Source organism: Schistocerca americana, chromosome 1 (assembly GCF_021461395.2).
Source record: "Schistocerca americana isolate TAMUIC-IGC-003095 chromosome 1, iqSchAmer2.1, whole genome shotgun sequence".
In the NCBI taxonomy this organism is placed as follows: Eukaryota; Metazoa; Arthropoda; class Insecta; order Orthoptera; family Acrididae; genus Schistocerca; species Schistocerca americana.
In genome coordinates this window covers 505,967,761-505,991,059 of record NC_060119.1, presented here as the reverse complement: position 1 = coordinate 505,991,059, position 23,299 = coordinate 505,967,761, and the positions used below count along the sequence as shown (strand labels likewise).

Here is a 23,299-nt window from a genome sequence, read left to right as displayed (position 1 = left end):
ACACTGTCTACTACACAAGCTGTGCCTGAGAGGAGTGGTGCTGAGATGTTCTGTGTTCGTGCCTGTGAAGGCCGGATGCTGCAGTGGGGCGTGCCGCGAGACGGGGCGATGGGCGATGCAGCAGCTTAGTGTTTAACGTCCCATCGACGACGAGGGCATTACAGACGGAGCAAAAAGCTTGCATTAGGGAAGGACGGGGAAGGACGCCGGCCGTGATCTTTCAAAGGAATCATCCTGGCATTTGCCTGACGCGATTTAGGGAAATCGCGGAAAACCAAAATCACGATGCCTGGAAGCGGGTTTGAACCGTTATCCTCCCGAATGAGGCTGGACGATAAGGTGAGCGTGTGAGTGTTTACATGAAATGTATGTGTCCATGGCATGTGCGCCTCTCACTCTCACTTCAAGGACATTTCACCGTGTTACAATGGCCGTGGGTTATATTAGGCTGGGGAGTCACGGCGGTTGGATAGAAACAGACACCGAAATTAGTCATCCTTATGGCGGGGTTCGAGGGCTGTAATCAAGCATTTCAGCACCGTAATCAACCCCTTAGGAAACAGGAGACAACGTTACCGTGCAGTTCGCATATTTGCCAGATAGTTCAAATGGCCCTGAGCACTATGGGACTTAACATCTGAGGTCATCAGTCCCCTAGAACTTAGAACTACTGAAACCTAACGAACCTGAGGACATCACACACATCCATGCCCGAGTCAGGATTCGAACCTGCAACTGTAGCAGTCGCGCGGTTCCGGACTGAAGCGCCTGTAACCGCTCGGCCACAACGGCCGGCTATTTGCCAGATACGTCAGTGTCTAGTCATATTATTTGTATATACAATCACATTTGCAACACTCTACTAGCGTTTGAAAATCATTATCAACCGTCAAAATACAGAGGTTTACATTTACATCGTAAACGAAATGTACAATAAGGTGCGACTGTCCTTAATTTCAGAAACAGATACACTTACATTTGTCAATTACAGAGACATCTACCATGAATAGGAAATAATGGTGTGAATAAACCGCACCTATGTTTTGGCCTAGAATCCGAATATGCAGCAAAAGTAGAGGTCCTCATTTGCAAATACAAAATTGATCACACCTACGCAGCAGAGATGGTTAGGAGGCGGGGAATTGAAGCACGGACAGATGTCCACTAATACCAATTTTTCGTGTACAGCATTTTTTTCGTGCGATGCATCGTTTGCGAGATACTTCGTTGTCTCAACTTAAAGCAAACGACCTACATACGTGGATATCCACCCACAAGTTGTGAAGATTAGTTCGAATAGGCTGCAGAAATTCCACTGGGAAGCCCTTACACACCCTGCATACAGTCCCGATCTCCTACATGCGACTTCCTCATTTTTGTAGCCCTGAAGGAAGACATCCGTGGCTGTTGATTTGCAGCTGACGAAGAGGTTCGCGCCAGAGTGCAGTCATGGTTCCGTAGGCAACCACAAATATTTTCCATGGAGGCAGTGACCGTATTGTCTCACAGTGGGATAAATGTGTTAACAGTCACGGCAATTAGTCATGGACTGGGCGGCTGGTCCCAGCGGAGGTTCGAGTCCTCCCTTGGGCATGGGTGTGTGTGTTTGTCCTCTGGATAATTTAGGACAAGTAGTGGGCAAGTTTAGGGACTGATGACCTTTGCAGTTAAGTCCAATACGATTTCACCCACATTAGTTACGGCAATTACTTTTGAAACAATAAACAATTTACTTACTTTTTCCATCTGTCTCCCTTTCATTTCATTGCCTCTTATATATTTCCACATTGCTATTAGTTAAATTGAGACTGAAGCGAGGGTCATTAAATAAAATTTTTGTACGTATTATCGTGGGTTGAGGGTAGCCCATTCAATCATTATGTTTCATTGGGTGTCTACTTAATCGGAGGCCATCTCTAGATCTACAAAGGTTGAAGCTTCTGCATCTCACGGTCCCGGGTTCGATTCCCACACGGATTGGGGATTTTCTGTGTCCGAGGACACGTGTTCCTCATCATTCCATCATCACTCGTGGAAGTGGCTAGATTGATCTGGATAAAGATTGAGACTTTTTACGGGCGCTGATGGCCGAGCAGTTGAGCGCCCCACATACCAAACATCAACCCCCGGTAGCTTTGCAGTCAACTTGACAGAAAGTCAATCCTGAGGGCCCGGGTTCGATTTCCGGCTGGGTCGGAGATTTTCTCCGCTCAGGGACTGGGTGTTGTGTTGTCCTAATAATCATCATTTCATCTCTATCGACGCGCAAGTCACCGAAGTGGCGTCAAATCGAAAAACTTGCACCCAGCGAACGGTCTCCCCGTCGGGAGGCCCTAGTCACAACACGATTACATTTTTATCAGATCTACAAAAGCCATATAGGTGGGGAAATTTAGCATTTTATCCATCTTCTTATTTCCCCTGCTAGCTGTTTTATAAAAAAATACATTATCAATACAAGCTCTCCCTTTTTGGAGTCCATTCTGTATTTCTTCTTACACTACTCTGCTCTTGGATGGCGCCAACCACGTATCGACACTGTAAGACAGTGGTCGTCGAACTTTTTTGTTCAAGATCTGGTACTAACATTTCGTGTGTGCATGTGTGTGTGTGCATGTGTGTGTGTATGTGTGTGCGTGTGTGTGTGTGTGTGTGTGTGTGTGTGTGTGTGTGTGTGTGTGTGTGTGTCTGTGAGTGTTTGTGTATCTGTGAGTGTGTTTTGGAGTTTACGGGCGCTCAACGCAAAGATTATCAACGCAGGGAGGCACTTGAAATGGTTCAAATGGCTCTGAGCACTATGGGACTTAACATCTGAGATCATGAGTCCCCTAGAACTTAGAACTACTTAAACCTAACTAACCTAAGGACTTGACACACATCCATGCCCGAGGCAGGATTCGAACCTGCGACTGTAACAGCTACGCGGTTCCGGACTGAAGCGGCTAGAACCACTCGGGCACTCCGGCCGGCTGGTACTTGAGGCCTCATATTTATTAATATTATTATCTGATGGTAACCTACGTAATATAGTGTGTTATGAGGCCCCAGTAAACTAAGGGTTTTTTTTTTTTTTTTTTTTTTTTTTGTCATCAGTCTGCTGACTGGTTTGATGCGGCCCGCCACAATTTCCTTTCCTGTGCTAACCTCTTCATCTCAGAGTAGCACTTGCAACCTACGTCCTCAATTATTTGCTTGACGTATTCCAATCTCTGTCTTCCTCTACAGTTTTTGCTCTCTACAGCTCCCTCAAGTACCATGGAAGTCATTCCCCCATGTCTTAGCAGATGTCCTATCATCCTGTCCCTTCTCCTTATCAGTGTTTTCCACATATTCCTTTCCTCTCCAATTCTGCGTAGAACCTCCTCATTCCTTACCGTATCAGTCCACCTAATTTTCAACATTCGTCTGTAGCACCACATCTTAAATGCTTCGATTCTCTTCTGTTCCGGTTTTCCCACAGTCCATGTTTCACTACCATACAATGCTGTATTCCAGACGTACATCCTCAGAAATTTCTTCCTCAAATTAAGGCTGGTATTTGATATTTGTAGACTTCTCTTGGCCAGAAATGCCTTTTTTGCCATAGCGAGTCTGCTTTTGATGTCATCCTTGCTCCATCTGTCATTGGTTATTTTACTGCCTAGGTAGCAGAATTCCTTAACTTCATTGACTTCGTGACCATCAATCCTGATGTTAAGTTTCTCGCTGTTCTCATTTCTACTACTTCTCATTACCTTCGTCTTTCTCCGATTTACTCTCAAACCATTCTGTGTACTCATTAGACTGTTCATTCCGTTCAGCAGATCATTTAATTCTTCTTCACTTTCACTCAGGATAGCAATGTCATCAGCGAATCATATCATTGATATCCTTTCACCTTGTATTTAAATTCCACTCCTGAACCTTTCTTTTATTTCCATCATTGCTTCCTCGATGTACAGATTGAAGAGTAGGGGCGAAAGGCTACAGCCTTGTCTTACACCCTTCTTAATACGAGATCTTCGTTCTTGATCGTCCACTCTTATTATTCCCTCTTGGTTGTTGTACATATTGTATATGACCCGTCTCTCCCTATAGCTTACCCCTACTTTTTTCAGAATCTCGAAGAGCTTGCACCATTTTATATTGTCGAACGCTTTTTCCAGCTCGACAAATCCTATGAAAGTGTCTTTATTTTTCTTTAGCCTTGCTTCCATTATTAGCCGTAACGTCAGAATTGCCTCTCTCGTCCCTTTACTTTTCCTAAAGCCAAACTGATCGTCACCTAGCGCATTCTCAATTTTCTTTTCCATTCTTCTGTATATTATTCTTGTAAGCAGCTTCGATTCATTAGCTGTTAAGCTGATTGTGCCATAATTCTCGCACTTGTCAGCTCTTGCCGTCTTCGGAATTGTATGGATGATGCTTTTCCGGAAGTCAGATGGTATATCGCCAGACTCATATATTCTACACGCCAACGTGAATTGTCGTTTTATTGCCACTTCCCCCAATGATTTTAGAAATTCTGATGGAATGTTATCTATCCCTTCTGCCTTATTTGACCGTAAGTCCTTAAAAGCTCATTTAAATTCCGATTCTAACACTGGATCCCCTATCTCTTCTAAATCGACTCCTGTTTCTTCTTCTATGACATCAGACAAATCTTCACCCTCATAGAGGCTTTCAATGTATTCTTTCCACCTATCTGCTCTCTCCTCTGCATTAAACAGTGGAATTCCCGTTGGACTCTTAATGTTACCACCGTTGCTTTTAATGTCACCAAAGGTTACTTTGACTTTCCTGTATGCTGAGTCTGTCCTTCCAACAATCATATCTTTTTCGATGTCTTCACATTTTTCCTGCAGCCATTTCGTCTTAGCTTCCCTGCACTTCCTATTTATTTCATTCCTCAGCGACTTGTATTTCTGTATTCCTGATTTTCCCGGAACATGTTTGTAGTTCCTCCTTTCATCAATCAACTGAAGTATTTCTTCTGTTACCCATGGTTTCTTCGCAGTTACCTTCTTTGTACCTATGTTTTTCTTCCCAACAGACTAAGGGTAAGGGTACTATAAGTTAGTCGTCGAGTCCCTAACAAGTCGGCATCATCCGGGACACTTGGTGTCGATCGTTGTCTGTTAAAGACTGCTGCCACCCACAGCGTCCACGACATTGTGACACCGTAATTACCTAACGAAGTGCTTTTGAGTTATCTGTGTGAGCGTTTGGTTAATTCATTGACAACAATAACTGTACTTGTATTTGAATGCAATCAGAGACACGATCGCAGATGTATGCTAAATATTTTGAATGCCATTTTACTTCTACTCATAGTGTTGTACTAAAATCTTCAATTCAGTTTTTTGCTACAAATGTATATCGCATTTGAAGATGACCGACTTCCTAATACCCCAACCAAGAACTTTGTTACGTCCTTGTCAAATAGTACACTACGCATACTAGCTGTAGCAAGGGCACGATCGATAGACGTTGTGCACACCGCTGAGTGGTCAGAATTGGAAGTCAAGGCTGTTATCATTTTCCCTCTCACATCCCCTAAACCACAGCGACAGTGCTGCTTAATCCTCTGCCCTTGAAGTAATTATCCAACTTTATTTATCTCACGGCTGAATTAGCCAACTATAATTAAAATTATGCAAACCTTAATATACCGCTGACTCTGTAACAATTTTTGTTAATACACTAGTGGCCATTAAAATTGCTACACCACGAAGATGCCGTGCTACAGACGCGAAATTTTACCGACAAGATGAAGATGCTGTGATATGCAAATGATAAGCTTTTCAGAGCATTCACACAAGGTTGGCGCCGGTGGCGCCACTTACAACGTGCTGACACGAGGAAAGTTTCCAACCGATTTCTCATACACAAACAGCAATTGACCGGCGTTGCCTGGTGAAACGTTGTTGTGATGCCTCCTGTAAGGAGGAGAAATGCGTACCATCACGTATCCGACTTTGATAATGATCGGATTGTAGCCCATCGCGATTGCGGTTTATCGTATCGCAAAATTACTTCTTGTGCAGGTTGAGATCCAATGACTGTTAACAGAATATGGAATCGGTGTGTTCAGCAGGGTAATACGGAACGCCGTGCTGGATCCCAACGGCCTCGTATCACTAGCAGTCGAGATGACAGGCATCTTATCCGCATGGTTGCAACGGATCCTGCAGCCACGTCTCGATCCCTGAGTCAACAGATGGGGATGTTTGCAAGGAAACAACCATCTACACGAACAGTTCGGTGACGTTTGCAGAAGCGTGGACTATCAGCTCGGAGACCATGGCTGCGGTTACCCTTGGCGCTGCATCACAGACAGGAGCGCCTGCGATGGTGTACTCAACGACGAACCTTGGTACCCGAGTGGCAATACGTCATTTTTTCGGATGAATCCAGGTTATTTTTACTGCATCCTATCCGTGTTTGGCGACATCGCGGTGAACGCACACTGGAAACGTGTATTCGTCATCGCCATACTGGGATATCACCAGGCGTGATGGTATGGGGTGCCACTAGTTACAAGTCTCGGTCACCTCTTGTTCGCATTTGCGGTACTTTGAACAGTGGACATTACATTTCAGATGTGTTACGACCCGTGGCCCTACACTTCATAAGATCCCTACGAAACCCTACATTTCAGAAGGATAATGCACCACCGCATATGGCAGGTCATGTACGGGCCTTTCAGGATACAGAAAATGTTCGACTGCTGCCCCGGCCAGCACATTCTCCAGATCGCTCACCAAATGAAAACGTCTGGTCAATGGTGGCCGAGCAACTGGCTCATCAGAGTACGCCAGTCACTACTCTTGATGAACTGTGGTATCATGTTGAAGCTGCATGGGCAGCTGTACCTGTACACGCCTTCCAAACTCTGTTTGTCTCATTGCCCAGGCGTATCAAGGCCGTTATTTCGACCAGAGTTGGTTGTTCTGGGGATTGATTTCTTAGGATCTAGGCACCCAAATTGAGTGAAAATGTAATCACATGTCATTTCTAGTATAATATATTTGTCCAATGAATACCCGTTTATCATCTGCATTTCTTCTTGGTGTAGCAATTTTAATGGCCAGTAGTGTAAATGAGCAACAAAATTTATTCCATAAGTGGCTCCCAACATCAGCTGACGATTTCGGGTTCAGCTGTTATTTGTTAGATCCGTATTATTATAAGACAAGGCTGAGGACGTGGGCCGTTCGAGTCCTTGAATATGGCCGCATGCGATCCGTGGGCCGCATTTTCACAAGCTCTTGCTGTAGGTAAAAGATGGGTACCAAATGAATTAGACGGCGTTTGAGTAAAAGTCTTCCATTTTTCTTGAATTCGATATCTATCCCCTCTGGTTCGAGTGATTTTGTATTCCTTTCTTCTCACATTACTGCCTCTAATTTTACTATAACAAGTCGATGAATAATTTTCACAAATTCTCCGGTCCTACCTTTAGCATTAGTAGAAAAGTCTGCCTCAGGGTTAAACCAAATGCTTTTGCGATGTTTAATCCATTCTTCATATGCTTTGACACCTATCAGCGCGTTATCTCTTTCTGTTTATTTAAAATTAATTAATAATTAACAGCCAACGTGTTGTCTCCTGCACGCTACGTGTTCGTCATCATTCACGAATTTTACCCTAATTTTTTCATACACTCTTCTTGCTAGAGATTTTGCAATACTTCTAGCGGCTATTTAATCTTTCCTAGTGTTCTCTGTTTTTAGCTGTAGGTACAGTTCATACGGTATTTTTTTTATCCCTCAGGGGCTTTTCTTCTTCGTCACTCCGTATTCTAAAACCTCTCTTTCGTTTCCAAGTGATTTGTCTGTCAAGTACTTCTTCCGCTGCTCTTTACATACAGTTACGCATCTCCTCTTTATTAATATCTTTCTTTGTGCCGTTTTATAACAAATATTCGTTTGGTGATAGAGGTCTGCTATTGATTTTTCTTTCAGCAGCGTAATTCGACAATTCCCTTTATTTTATGTTTTAGTGCCAACTCTTTTTCACTTTATACTTCTTACAAGTATTTAAGCTATCAGGAGGTAATGGTTGTTGTATATCACATCTTATTTATGCATTCACTAGTGATGTTCAATTTCTAATAGCAGCACATAGTCTATGCTTGATCTAGAATTTCTATCGCTCCACGTGTCCTTATGAATATCTTTTTTCCTACAAAAATGTATTACATGTCTTCAAGGAATTATACGTGAAAAATTCTATCATTCTCTCGTCATTAGTGTTAATGCTGACTTCTTTGAACTTTCCTATAACGTCGTCGATAGTAATGTTTGCTACTCGGGCGCTCCAGTCTCCACAGTGGTATAGCATATCTGTTTTATTAAAGTCTTTGATAACAGATTATAATTTCTCGTAGAATTTCTCTCTCTCTTCTTTTCCGCCTTTTTCTGGACTACAAACGCCTCATATGTCCTCCTCATCCTTTCTTCTTCTGTTGTGTCTCTACATCTTATTGCGAACGTTGGGTTCCAACAATTTTTCACCATTTGTCTCGGATCGTTGCTAAAGCTCTCCAGTTTCTGTAACTCATTTTGCGGAGATCCTCCACGACTACAACCGCCCATCAGATTTTCGCCTCCTGGATTTCCCTGTAAGATCTTTTTCCATACTTCCGCATCACTCATTCGTGCCGTATGCCCAGATCACCTCAGTCTGCATGATTTCACTACTTTTCTGATATGTAAGTTTTTATAAATGTTGCAAAACTCGTGATTACATCTTTTCCTACATATTCCATTTTCACGAAGTTGGCCGATGATTCTTCAAAGAATCTTCTTTCTTTCAAATGCTTCCAGAACATCGATGTCTTTTGCTTTTAAGATCCAATGTTCGCAGACGTAAGTCAGCGTACTTGTAAACCTTTTTTTAAAAAAATTGCTCTGTAACTTCCTGATGCGGTTTAGGTATTTTAATCATAAGAGTTTTTAGAACACATTACGCCCTATTGGCCACCATTTGTCTCTGTTTGATTTCATGTTAATTACCATTTCAGTAGGTGATTGTCGAACACTGATACTGTCCCTCTGTTACTGAGGCTGGAATGTTCTCTTTGTGTGCCTTTCCGGTAGCCATGTTTTATGTTCCCCGCTGGATGAAGTTTAATCCCGTGTTCCTGCCAGCCTGTTCAGTTGCGGTGAACGTCTCTTCCATCCCCTATCGCATTCATAGCGTTACATCTGTGTCATCCGCACAAGCAAGCTCCTGCACTGATTTATGGAAAATCATCCCCCTAGTCAAAATATCCGCATCCTTCCCCTATCCCATATTGAAGTTCAATGTATCAGACGTGATTCTTCCTGTTCTTACACTACTGCGAGTCTTACTCGTTCCTATTCTTACTAGCCGTACCAATTTTCTACACATTCCCAATTCAACCTGGGCGTGATATAATTGTCCTCTGTATATACTATCATATGCAGATTTAAAAGTCTATAAACAGGTGATGTGTGTGCCAATACCGAATCCGACCTACATCTAGGATTTGCCTTAGAGTGTAGAGTTGATCTAAAAGTGAATTTCCTGGTAAAAATCCACATCCCTATGACCCGGTCTCTCTCTCTCAGTATGTGGGAGGAGAAGGTTGAATAGTATGTTGGAAAATACGTTATAACCAGGTTAAATAAAGTGATTGCCATATAGATATCACATTCTAACTGAAATCCCTTCCTAGATGTTGCGTATACTATCCCTCCTTTTTATCCTGGTGGAGCACTTTCTGCTCTTCGTGTACTGGAGCAGATATCTCTAGGATGATCTGTTCCAACTCACTGATGAAGGCTAGCTGCAACGCTGGCCGAAACGTTGGCGCATTTTAAAATTATGACGATGCGGTCTGATACCCTGAAGAATTTTATTGAAGAAGACAACGGCCGCGGAAGCCTACGCTTACCTTCACTGGTTCCTTGCTTAAGCAACCCCGCCGGGATACAGTCTGTTCCTGCTGACTTGTTGTTTTCCACGACAGCTCTTTCTGTTTCTTCTATGTTTGGTGGATCTACACTATGTGAGTTATTTTCTCCCATACCTCTGTTGGATATCTCGATGTTACTATTCTGGGGCTGAGGAGTTTGTTAAAGTGTCGACGACATCTTTCACATCTCTCCATCCCCTCACGTAAATTTTTTCCTGCTTCAACTTTTATCAAGATTGTTTTACCAAGGAGGGTCTCTGCGCTGCATCCACTTTTCCGTGGGTTTCCTCCAGTTATTTTAAAACGAAGAGGAAAATGTCTCTCTTTATAAAAGGTGTTCGCTGTTAATTTTTTCCATTTTGGACTTACCGTTATGGCAATGGTAATAACACTAAACACGAATAATATTAATGCATTCTGGTGGCCAATGTACCTGTCAAAGAAAATCGCAGCCCTAATGATTTACATACCTGCCGATGATATATACGTGTATGAAGTTATACTAATCTCCAACTATGTGTTCCAGGTGCTCCACTCTTTTGTCAGGCAGTGTATACCGACACTCATAATCAATAAGCAACCTACCTCAGCTGCACATGGGTCGCACTAAGTATCTACAGCTCAACGACTTCTTTATGATACGTAATTCCTCAAGAAACTTTCTTCATGAATAAGTCTGTATATTGGTTAAAAACGTATTAATATCTCTACAGTAGTTTCTGAAGTTAGCCTTCCAACACTGGCAGAGAAACTAGGCAGGGAACCTAAATTTACAATATGTGTAGAATCTGACCGAGATTCACTGCTCCCTGGATTTGTGGTGGCTGTTAGTTTACTGTTTTCCCGAAGATAACGCCTGTTCTCCACCTGACAAGTTCATAGTTCCCATTATTTACCAAGAGATATAAATCCAAACACCAATTAAGTACAGAATGCATGAAGATACGTATATTTCATACCAATCATTACTTAGCGGTAATAAATAATTAACATAAATCGTCCACCTGAATCGGTCATTCGGTTTTTTGTGGCGGCGTTCGTAAGGACAAACAATTCGCTGTAGAAACGGCTTACGAAGTCACCGCCACACTTTTAATAGCGGGCCGACCGGTCCGCTGGAACAGTGAACAGAGAGATGAAAACCCAAACACTCTGATTAAATAAAAGTCGGTACTTATCTTTATTAACGAAGATACAGAAACACAGTAGTCTGTCTAGTTCGAGTCGGAGCGGCTAGGTCAGCGTCGGCTGACGACAAACAACAACTCTGCTGCGATGAACACCCAACTGACTAGCAAGTACACAATTCGGTGGCGAGTATACAACTGAGCGGCGAATACAGAACTGTCCTAGCGCTCGCGACTCCAGCGCTTAAGAAGCCAGAAGCCAGCGGTGGCGCGCGCAGACTTGCGGCGATTTCCTGTATCGCTGGCGCTACTTATGCGGACTGCGTCCGGACTTTGATGCTGCCAACCTTTTGGCAGCGGGCTCGGGTGGCATTACTGGCTAGGATATAACACTCCTCCTCCCCCCCCCCCTCCCCAAATCGCCGCACCGTCGTTGAATAATGGCGTGGCGAGCGTCGACGGCGGGGGAGGGGTCTGGCCGCAGGCGTAGCAGAAGAGACCGGGGCGGAGACTGTTGTCGGTGGCAGTCCCCGGTCCGCACCCCAGCATTGGCTGCGCGGGGCCTCGGGAAACACCGACTGAAAACCGAGGTCAGGGTGCACGCCTGTGACCACGGGCGCAGCTTCTGGTACCGGACGCGACGGGGCGTCGGGACCCACGAAGAGAGGCAGCGTCTCCTGGCGCTGCGTCGACGGCTGCTGATTGGGCGCCGGACAAGGCGCTGCGGTGTCAGACTCCTTGGGGGTGCCCAAGGAAAGCGGCTGCAGGACAGGCTGCACAGCCACCGCTTGGGAAGGCGGCCCGGCTGAGGGGTCGACGTCCATCAGCTCCGAAGGCGGTGGCGACTGAAGAGGGACCACAGGCGCCGGAGCGACCACCTGGGGCGCTCCCGGATGAAGCTGCGCGGGAGGCATCAACGGGACGGGCTGTCGGCGTGGTAGCGGCGACGGCTGCTGCTGCTGCCCTGGGGGCGGCAGCGAAGTCGGAAGGCGCGGCTGGAACCCGCCGCGGACCAAATCTGTGGACAAGGAACGAGCGGCAGAATCCGGGCGGCCAGCGCGGCGCAACTGGTTCTGATGCCTCCTGTGCACCCCAGTAGCACCTTGAACAGTATAAAAACCGCGACCCTGGACACTTATCACGGTACCACGTTCCCAACGACGGCGACCGTGATAAACTCTGAAAAAAAAACGGCGTCGTTGCGCTGAAAACGCGTGCGGTGCTCAGAAGCGGCGGGTCGATCCGGGGGGTGCAACAACCGTAGTAGGGTGCGATGACGACGGCCGTGGAGAAGCTCGGCAGGCGAAGGGCTGTCGCGTGGCGTGGTCCGGTACGACGACAGGAACGTGATGAGGGCCTGCTGACGAGAGAGCGTAGCACGAAGGCGGTCCATATGATCCTTGAATGTGCGTACAAAACGTTCCGCTGCACCATTCGATTGAGGGTGGAACGGCGGAGTAAGAACATGGCGAATGCCATTGGCAGAACAAAAACTTTCAAATTCAGCAGAGATAAATTGTGGACCATTGTCAGACACTAAAACTTCTGGAAGACCCTCAATACAAAAAATTGAAGTCAACGCCTGTATAGTTTGTGCAGACGTTGTAGACTGCATGGGCACAACAAACGGAAAATTACTAAATGCATCTATCACGATGAGCCAACGAGAATTCCAATATGGACCAGCGAAATCAATATGTACTCGCTGCCAGGGACCGGCAGGGCGTGCCCACTCAAAATAGCGTTGAGGCGGAGCAGCTTGGTGTTCGGCACACGTCGAACAATCTGTAGACATCTGCGTAATCTGCTTATCAATGCCGATCCATGTACAATGACGGCGGGCAAGCTGCTTGGTGCGGACCACTCCCCAATGACCTTGATGCAACAAGTCGAGGACCTTGGATTGGAGCACTTGGGGAACCACTACACGAAGCTGGTCATTCTCGGTGCGTAACAGCAAAACTCCGTGCGAAACATACAACAGATGACGTTGCGGATAATAGCGACGAACCACAGGATCCGATATGTCCTTTGCCTTGGACGGCCAACCACGTTGAACAAAACGTAATAGTAAACTCAGATGAGGATCCGTAGCTGTCTCACGTGCCACCTGACGATAATCAATCGGAAAATCCCGGAGGGATTGATGCTCATCGGCGTCAACCTGATGGCAAGAGTCGTCAGAGGAATCGAAGACATCATCCGCAGCAATCGGCAATCTAGAAAGCGCGTCAGCGTTTGCATGCTGAGCTGTAGGGCGATACAGTATCTCATACTGGTATTGTGATAACAAAAGAGCCCAACGTTGTAGTCTCTGAGCTGTCCGCTGAGGAACTGGTTTAGACGGATGAAACAGTGACGTCAGGGGCTTGTGATCTGTTACTAAATAGAATGGTCTACCATAGAAGTAGTGATGGAATTTTGTGACACCGAACACAATAGCCAACGCTTCCTTGTCCAATTGGCTATAATTACACTGAGCTTTGTTTAGCAATGTAGATGCAAACGCAATAGGACGTTCGGTGTTACCGACTCGGTGAGACAACACAGCACCGAGGCCGAAAGAAGAGGCATCACAAGCTAACACCAGAGGCTTGTTAGGGTCGTAATGGACCAGACAACGATCATTCAATAAAGCCTCTTTAAGCTGCTGAAAGGCTGATTGGCAATCAGCGGACCACACAAACGGAACATTCTTACGGCGGAGACGATGCAACGGTGCAGCAATCTGTGATGCATTAGGTATAAACCTAATATAATACGTCAATTTGCCAAGAACTGCTTGCAATTCCTGCAGATTGCGAGGGGTGGGCAAATCACGAATAGCTGCTAAATGTGACTGGGAGGGATGAATGCCTTGAGCATTAATAACATGCCCCAGATACTCCATCTCCGCAAGGAAAAATGAACATTTATCGATGTTGCAACGTAGGCCTGCCTGAGACAACACTTTAAACAAACACTCCAAATTACGGAAATGTTCAGCAGGCGTCCGACCGGACACAACAATATCGTCTAAATAGTTGCAACACGATGGCACATTAGCCAGAAGTTGTGACAAAAAACGCTGAAAAACAGCTGGAGCTGACGCACAACCAAAAGGCAAACGCAGAAAACGGAACAACCCCAACGACGTGTTTATGACAAAATACTGTTGTGATTGCTCGTCGAGGGGCAATTGCAAATATGCTTCACGGAGATCAATTTTGGAAAAGAAACGAGCTTCCCCTAACTTGTCCATCAGCTCGTCCGGTCTAGGCAAAGGAAAAGAATCAATGACAGTCTGAGGATTAACTGTCGACTTAAAATCAGCACACAAACGTAACTTGCCAGACGGTTTCTTTATAATAACTAAGGGAGAAGCCCACTGACTCGCTGAAACGGGTTGAATAACACCGTTGTTTTGCCAACGACGAAGTTCATCTTCTACAGGTGCCCGGAGGGCGTGAGGCACTGGACGAGCACGAAAAAATTGAGGCTGAGCATTATCTTTTAACGTAATATGAGCGGCAAAGTTCGCAGCACAACCTAGTTCGTCTTTAAATATGTCACTGTATCGTTTACACAAATCGGTTATGCTGTCTTGAGGAACAACAACAGAATTAATTTGCAACACATTGTCTTGGATAGACAGGCCAAACAAGTCAAAACAGTCTAATCCGAAAATGTTTTCACTGTCTGTAGCGCGGAGCACTGTGAATGAAACTGTTTTTGTATTGACACGGAATGTGGCTGGCACGCTACATACACCGAACACAGGAATTTGTTCTCCACTATAAGTAGCCAAATAATGTTTTGCCGCTGAAAGTTTAGGGCGGCCGATAGCCGCATACGTAGCACTATTTATGAGAGTCACAGACGCACCAGTGTCTAATTGAAAATTGAAGGTCTTATCATGGATGCGTAGCTTCACAAATAGTTTATTACACTGTCTCTGGATCGGTGCAGTGGAGGCGGAAGAGACAAAATCAGCGCGTTTAGCGCGTGTTCGCTGCTTACGACAACTCGTGGGTTGGGCGGATGGAACAACAACTCCCGCTTCACTTGCAGTCTGTACATTACGTTTGACAGCGTTTGAATTACGCTTGGGTCGCATAGCAGAGGGCTGGGTGGGTGGCTTATTGCGAACAAGTTTATTACCCACACGAACCGTGGAAGAGTCTTTAAACGCGACCTTCTGGGCGGGCTGGCTTTGAAGAACATGATTATCCATGGGCTCGGCAGCACTAGAATTGATCTTGCGTTTACGCAAACAAACAGTCTGGATGTGTCCTTTCCTTTGACAAAAGTGACAAACCGCGTTTCTTAACGGGAAACGTTCACGAGGATGAGCAAGAACACACTTAGGGCAAGACTTAACTCTATCATTTTGCACACGCGGCTGACGAATGTGTTTAACATGACGCGGCCGGCTAGTCTTTACAGTCTGACTCTGCCGGTGGGGCCGCGGGCGTGACATAACTTGCTTAGCACAGGCAATTTGAGAAATACATGGCTGATCTAACTCACACTCAGCATAGTCAAAAGTATCTTGGGCTTCAATGATGTTCATCACAGTCTCTAATGACGGGTCAGGCAACTTTAAGATAGCAGCACGAATACGAGAATCTGCAATGTTTTGAGTAATAGCGTCTCGTAGCATGACATCACTGTAGGAAGCTCCACACACACAATTAAATCGGCACTGACGGGTGAGACCCCGTAAATCTGTTAACCACTGTTTGTTAGATTGATGTGGCAGTTTCTTTAATCTGAAGAACTTGAATCTGGCTGCTGCCACATGAAATCGCGACTCGAAATACTCAGCCAGCTTGGTAACAACAACGTCATAGTCTAAAGCTTCTGGCTGGGATTCCGGGAACAACTTACAAAGTAGTCGATAGATTTCCACGCCTGCAGTGGAAATTAAATAAAGCTGCCGCTCAGTACCTGTGATTTTGTAGACTGTCATGTGCGCCTGCAACTGCGCGAAATATTCTCGCCATTCTTCTCGTGATGCATCAAAAGCACGGAAAGGTGGTGCTGCCTGTGCTTGTTCCTTTTGTGTTGGAGGATTAGCCGCTTGTTTGGCGATTGCTTCCACCAGACTTTGTATTTGCTGACTCTGTAACAAGATCAACTGTTGTAATTCGGCAGACATAGTGAACACAAATTGAACCAGCCCCCAAAATTTTATCGCTATAATTAGTATAACCAGAAACAAGTCCAACCAGCCCTACACACGAGTCCGGAAGCCCTCGTCGCCAGTTTTGTGGCGGCGTTCGTAAGGACAAACAATTCGCTGTAGAAACGGCTTACGAAGTCACCGCCACACTTTTAATAGCGGGCCGACCGGTCCGCTGGAACAGTGAACAGAGAGATGAAAACCCAAACACTCTGATTAAATAAAAGTCGGTACTTATCTTTATTAACGAAGATACAGAAACACAGTAGTCTGTCTAGTTCGAGTCGGAGCGGCTAGGTCAGCGTCGGCTGACGACAAACAACAACTCTGCTGCGATGAACACACAACTGACTAGCAAGTACACAATTCGGTGGCGAGTATACAACTGAGCGGCGAATACAGAACTGTCCTAGCGCTCGCGACTCCAGCGCTTAAGAAGCCAGAAGCCAGCGGTGGCGCGCGCAGACTTGCGGCGATTTCCTGTATCGCTGGCGCTGCTTATGCGGACGGCGTCCGGACTTTGATGCTGCCAACCTTTTGGCAGCGGGCTCGGGTGGCATTACTGGCTAGGATATAACACGGTTAGTGAGAACTCTAGCAGAATCCGTACCGTATTTCCTGAGATTAGATTGAACATACAGACAGAAACCACGGCGGTGGACCTTCATCTATACTAATAGCAAATCTGTAAGACTGTCGTGTCTGTCTGTTTGTCTTTGAACACGATAATCTCCAAAACTAGTAGACTCATTTTCATGGGGTTTTCGCAGGTAAGATGAGAACAGATTTCGACACCGCACGGGCTTTATTTCATCAAAATTGAGTCGCGGATCAAAAGTATATCATTACATATTACAAAAATGTATGCATGTATGTACGTATAAATTTATGTTCCAGATCTCCTCCGAAAAGATCAGATCGATTTCAGCCAAACTTAGTGCATGTATCACTGGATGAATCGCTGTGAGGGCAACAGGTGCCTACCTTTTAAAGGGGTGTAAGTGAAAAAATGTGTAGGCCTCGAATCCCCAAATTTTATTCATCCATTATTTCAGACCTAGAGCGCTTAGTGACTTGCAACAAATTTTATACTCAATGTAAAATCTTTACGGACAAGGTTTTCGCTTACAGCCCTCGCAAGATGGCGAAAGGAAACATGTTTATCGATAACTACACTTTTACTGTTCATGCAATAAAACTGCCTGTTATTTTAATTTATTTCTTCTTTACTACTAACTGAGTTCCCGACACACACTTACCCAAAAGGCAGATACGGGGGACAGCTGATGACATTGCAGGTACAGTAGCTTACTTCCTCAATAGCCCTCTTACTACTCTAACGCTGCAGATAATACCACACTGCCTTAAATCGGAAACATATTATTCATTTCCATTCCTGATTGAAATCTGGGAGTACAATATATTGTTCCTAGTTTTCCTAAATCTGTCCCCTATTATTGACCACAGCATTAAAATTACTTTTCGACTGTCCCTTGTATCTCCCAAACCTAGCAGGTCTTATACCAATCTACTTTTCATTTTTTCGTCATTCCTCGATTAAGTATTCGTATATGGTTATTTGGTTTGGTTTTGTTTTGCTTTAGGCCGCAAAAGCAACTGGGGTGATACGCATCCAAGTCAAAGCTATACAACACGAACATAGAGAGGAGTTAAGAAACAACTATATGTGAGATACAATTCATATCATAGAAGACAGCTAATAACAGGCACGTGGGAAAAAGATTTAAAAGCCACCATACAGAAATGGAGGTCCAAAATTAAAAGTTAAGAGGCCTTCACCATATTGATTTGGAGGATAAAAAGTAAGGTGCTGTCGACAGCCCGTGCGTCTTTTGCTACAACGGCCAATAACACAGACAGCGGAGTGGCCGATCGGTTCTAGGCGCTACAGTCTGGAACCGCGCGACCCCTACGGTCGCAGGTTCGAATCCTGCCTCGGGCATGGATGTGTGTGATGTCCTTAGGTTAGTTAGGTTTGAGTAGTTCTAAGTTCTAGGGGACCGATGACCACAGCATTTAAGTCCCATACTGCTCAGAGCCATTTGAACCTTTTGAACAAGGCGAAGAGCTTGCCTGTAAATACTGAGGAGTGTGCCAGAAGCCAATATTGAAAGACACTGGCGATATTGACGAAGGCTTACTCAACCCCACAGTCAGCCTGAGAGCCAACAGTAAATACAAATGTACTATTGTGAAGTTCAATGTGAAGCTAAAGGCGATAGACTGAGGCTTGAGCAGTGTCCTTAGGAAGTGAATGAAGGCCAAGGTCGATATTGGCCACTTCACGAAGCCAAGGTGGTGGATGGTTTACACCCACCAGGAAAGGTGCAGGTGAAGTTAAGCTGCCATAGCAAAGCAGAAAGTGGACTCCAGGAGGTAACAGAGAAGAAGCCCCATACTGTCAATCAAAGGAATCATCAAAGAAGGAGCCATAGGATTTGTGGCCACATATGGCAGATAAATGGCATGCATACCCGCTGAGGAGTAAGTCATGGCAGTAGGACAGGGGGCGTTCAGCAGCCTCAGCATAAAGACTCAACAGGGCTGGTGTAAAAAGCACCTGAGGCCAAATGGATGCCATAATGTTGGATAGTGTTGAGATGGTGTAAGAGGGATGGGCATGCAGACAAAGCACCAATAGTCGAGGTTTGTACAGACAAGGTATCAGTACAAACTGAGGAGGGTGGTTCGATCGGCACCCAGGAAGTACGATTGAGGACATGTAGGACATTGTGGATTCATGTACACTGGGGTGCCAGGTAAGATACATGGGAGGACCAGGAGGGTTCCCTATCGAGCATGAGCCCCAGTAATTTCGTAATTCCATCGAATGGAAGGGCAACAGGCCGAAGATGTAAAGATGGCGTGAGAAACCACATACAGACGGTTTTGTCAGTGGAAAAGCGAAAGCCATTGTCAATGCTCCAGGAGTAAAGACGATGAACACACCGCTGAAGACACCTCTCACTCCAATAGATGACAAAATCGTCAACAAAATAGGCGCCAGAGATTCCCGGTGGGAGACAGGCCATGATACGGTTAATGGCAATAGCAAAGAGGACGACACTCAGGAAGGAACACTGAAGCACAGCGTTTTCCTGGATAAAGGTGTCTGACAAGGAAGAACCCACACGCACCTTGAAAACTCGATCTTGTAAAAATACCTGAAGGCAATAGGGCAGACATCCACGAAAGCCCCATCTGTAAAGAGTTAGGAGGATACCAGTTCTCCAGCAGGTGTCGAAGGCCTTCTCCAAATTGAATAACACGGCCACAGTGTGGGTTAAGCAGAAAGTGCTTGCCTGCAAGAAAAAAGTGGTGCAACATCTGAATGTAGATAGCATTCGTCTCTGGGGTGGAGGATCGGGATGAAGTGACAGCATGATCAAGCTCCCCTGTAATAAAGGCGGCATTGTAGGACGCACGATTCGGAGAAGATCCTGAGCCTGAGCCTCTTCCACTCGTTTCCAATGGAGGAAGGCCGGGTGATAGTGGGAAGAGCTCGAAAGTTTCAGAACATGGTGGCCAAAGGTGCTGGAGATAGCAATAGCGTCCACAATAACATAGTCTGCTACTGTCAGGCCGTAAATAGGGCAATGGATCTTGGTACCAGAGAGCCATCGGAGGTTGACCCACACGACAGAGGAACGAGTGGAACTGTTAAAAAAACTAATTAATGAAATCTAGCTAGCTCATTTGCTATCCTGAAGAATGTGACGACGCTTTGCACGCATCTGCTCATAATGAATGCAGTTTGCCATCATATGATGACGGTTAAAACGCGGAGAGCACGTCTCTGCACACAAATTACATTGCAGCATGCCTCAGTCCACCAAGGGACTGGGACATGAAGTGGTAAAGAGGAAGTGTGAGGAATGGAACATTCTGCAGCTGTAAGGATAATGGTGGTGGGATAGTCCACCTGGTCAACATAACTGGGGAAAGGTGTCAGAAAGAATGGACCACTCAAGATGATGGACAAGCTAGGCAGTGCAAAAGGATAGGTCCAAATGGGAATAGGTGTGTGAGGAGTTGGAAAGGGAAGTTGGTACTCCAGTGTTAAGGCAGAAGAGGTTAAGTTGGTTAAGAAGTCGGCCAAGAGGGCACCTGTCTGTCAGGTTCTTAGAGAACCCCAAAGGGGATGATGCGCATTAAAGTGACCAAGTAGCAAAAATAGGGGGGGGGGGGAGCTGCGCTTCCCAATAACCTCAGGGAAGTCTGCCCTGGTGGAATGGAATGACTGAGGTACATAAACGGTACACAGGGAAAAAGTAAGGCAGGGAAGGAAAAGGCAAACTCCAACTGCTTGACTGTGGGTAGTCAGGGAGATGGGTTGACTATAAAGATCATCCCATTTGCACAGCGTGAGTCCTTCATGAGATGGAATGCCGACCTCAGGGGGAAGGTCAAAACAAACTGGTAAGTAATGTGGAAGCTCAAAGCGGTCGTGAGGCCGCAATTTCGTTTCCTGAAGGCTGAGTATAAGGGAATGCTGTGATGCTAGAAGCAGCTGTAAATCCTTTCTGCAACTGAAGTTTTCTTTTTTTAGTTTGTGGTGAGGTCTTATGGGACCAAACTGCTGAGGTCATTGGTCCCTAAGCTTACAAACTACTTAATTTAACTTAAACTAAATTACGCTAAGGACGACACACACACACGCTCATGCCTGAGGGAGGACTCAAACCTATGACGGGGGGATCCACGCGGACTATGAGGAGACGCCTTCGACTGTGCAGCTACCCTGCTTGGTGGAACCGAATTTTGTGAGCATTCCATTGGAGGACAGTCATGAGGAGGAAGAGATGCAGGGGCATCAACCCATCGGCCACTGAGTGACAGACGGTGTAATGTCGCCACTACAGGGCACTGAAGTAGGAGTGTCCTGCTCCATGGGGTTCACAGAAGCATTGGCTCGCTTGTGTGGTAGGTCCATGGAGTCCAACGCTGAAACACGGTTTGTGGTGCGCACGGGCGAGACAGAGGCCAGCTGGGCTAAGGTACCACATGGCAACACTGTCGAACAGGATCTTCGAGTAGGCAAAGGAGAAGAACTTGCGAGCTACTGGGTTTCCTTTACCCAAATCTCTTGGACAGCTTGCTCATCAAGATACACAGGACAATCCCGAGAGGTAGCGCCAAGGCCACAATTGCAGTTGATACAGGAGCAAAAACGAGGCAGGCAATCGACCTTGTATGCATCCCTACCACAGGTTATACATTTGGCTTGGTGTCGACAAGGCGTTCTAATTTGGCTGAAACGATGACACTAGTAGCAGTGCATCGGGTTCCGAATGTATGGCTGGACTGTGATGATCTTATAGCCTGCTTTTATCTTGGACAGAAGCACCACCCTACCAAAAGTACGAAACAGAGTGTGGGTGTGCACTGAGGAGGAATCTACTTTTTCATTACACGATGGATGGCAATGACACCCTGATTGGAGAGGTACTATTTGATTTCTCTTCGTTTAGACCGTTGAGCAGCTATGTGTAAGGTACACCAGGGGAAGAATTCGAAGTTCTACAGGCCTTGACACAAACAAGGTAACTGTAGATAAGCGAGGCAGCAAGCTGTAGTTGCGTTTGAGAATCAGAAGTCGCCTCCAAAAGCAAAATGCCATCCTGTAAACGACAGCAGGATTTCACAGGGTTTGCAATTACAACGCCTTTCTGAATAATGACCAGCTTCAGTATGTGGGACCACGAGGAACCGTGGTTCAGTGGGAAGGGTCTTTGAATCATTTGCCTCATTACATTTTTGTTTTGTAGACACTGATTGGGAAGATGATTGACTCATCACGAGGGAAATCCCCCATTATTGCCAGCATCTCCAATGGCACGTTCCTTCCAACTGGGGGCCCCTTATACAAGGGGGATGCACCTGCCTTAGATGATTGTTGAGACCTCAGGTCACACCTATCGAACAACTGACAGAGGGTCTAACCTGCAATTTGGGAAGGTTACAGCTAAGGCAGTCACCCTTCCCTGGGCGTGGCCTGTACGAACCCTACCTGTCGACACAGGACTGGGAATTACGCATTACCCAATCACCTGTTACATGTCAGACGCATGAGCTGGCCTTCAGTAGTGCACAGGGAGGAAGAAGAAAAAGAGGAATCTCATACGCCAAAGCGGAGGAACCAGAGGAGAAGGGGAACAAAGAAAGGAGAAGGGAGCGAAAAACAAAGGTAAGACTGTTCTGACGGAAGCGACAGAATGCAGAACTTTCCCAATAGTACCCCAGACATATTTCCCAAGGGAGGGGTAGAATAGGAAGAGGACAGCCATGCAGCACAGAAGGGAAAGGAAGCTACAAAGGCTATGGCCTTGTGGTTGCCCAGCACGAACCCACCAACGAGTGGCAAGCCCCTGGGGGTAATATGGTTATATGTTGTATGTAATACTAGACTTATAGGTCGGTGACTTCCGCACCTGTCTTCAATTATTTTGTCTGAAACTGCAATAATTATACTTTTTCCAAAATTTTATCGAATTTCTGTGAAGTAGATAAACTTCATTCTTGAGCTGGTGTACTTTATGTTCCACCCTCTGACCTGAGACCTACCGGATCAAGATAAACAAACAGACTGAAGCAGTCACTTGTTGGCAATAAGCACTGGAGCGATGATGTAAGTGAAAGAGGGGGTTGTACATTAACTCTGGAGAATGAATTGGATGATGCAGCTCCTCAACTTCCTTCACGAGTGCTGAGTGCACTCCGCTGGCCTACAGCACTCAGCAGACTGAGACATCATCCATCCAAGTGTTAGAAAACACCGACAGTGCTTCACTTTGGTGACCTCACAGTAACAGTTGTCAGTACTGTGGCAAAGCTGTCGGCAGATGCTGTGAACATTTTACTAAAAGCTGATAACTGGCTCTACAGCATATCCTACAAAAACGGGTAAAAAGTGTTGCGGTTAGTGTTGACTGTCTTCACGTTATGTGCAGGTGCCCTACCGTAAAAAAAACTACATATAAAAAAATAAATATATAAAAATATATAAAAGGAAACTGACAAAAACTGAGTGGAATCCAACTGCATCAGCAAGCCGTAGGCTGC

At 45.6% G+C, this 23,299-nt stretch overlaps 1 protein-coding gene across 1 annotated transcript in view; it reads right to left on the bottom strand.

Moving 5' to 3' along the window:
* Positions 1-23,299, bottom strand: part of LOC124567959 (proline-rich receptor-like protein kinase PERK10) — a 104,195-nt gene that overhangs the window by 40,013 nt on the left and 40,883 nt on the right. Inside the window, exon 2 of the mRNA XM_047131048.1 lies at positions 11,685-12,070. Within this exon, the coding sequence (XP_046987004.1) occupies positions 11,685-12,070 (386 nt within the window). The remainder of the gene's footprint in view (positions 1-11,684; positions 12,071-23,299) is intronic.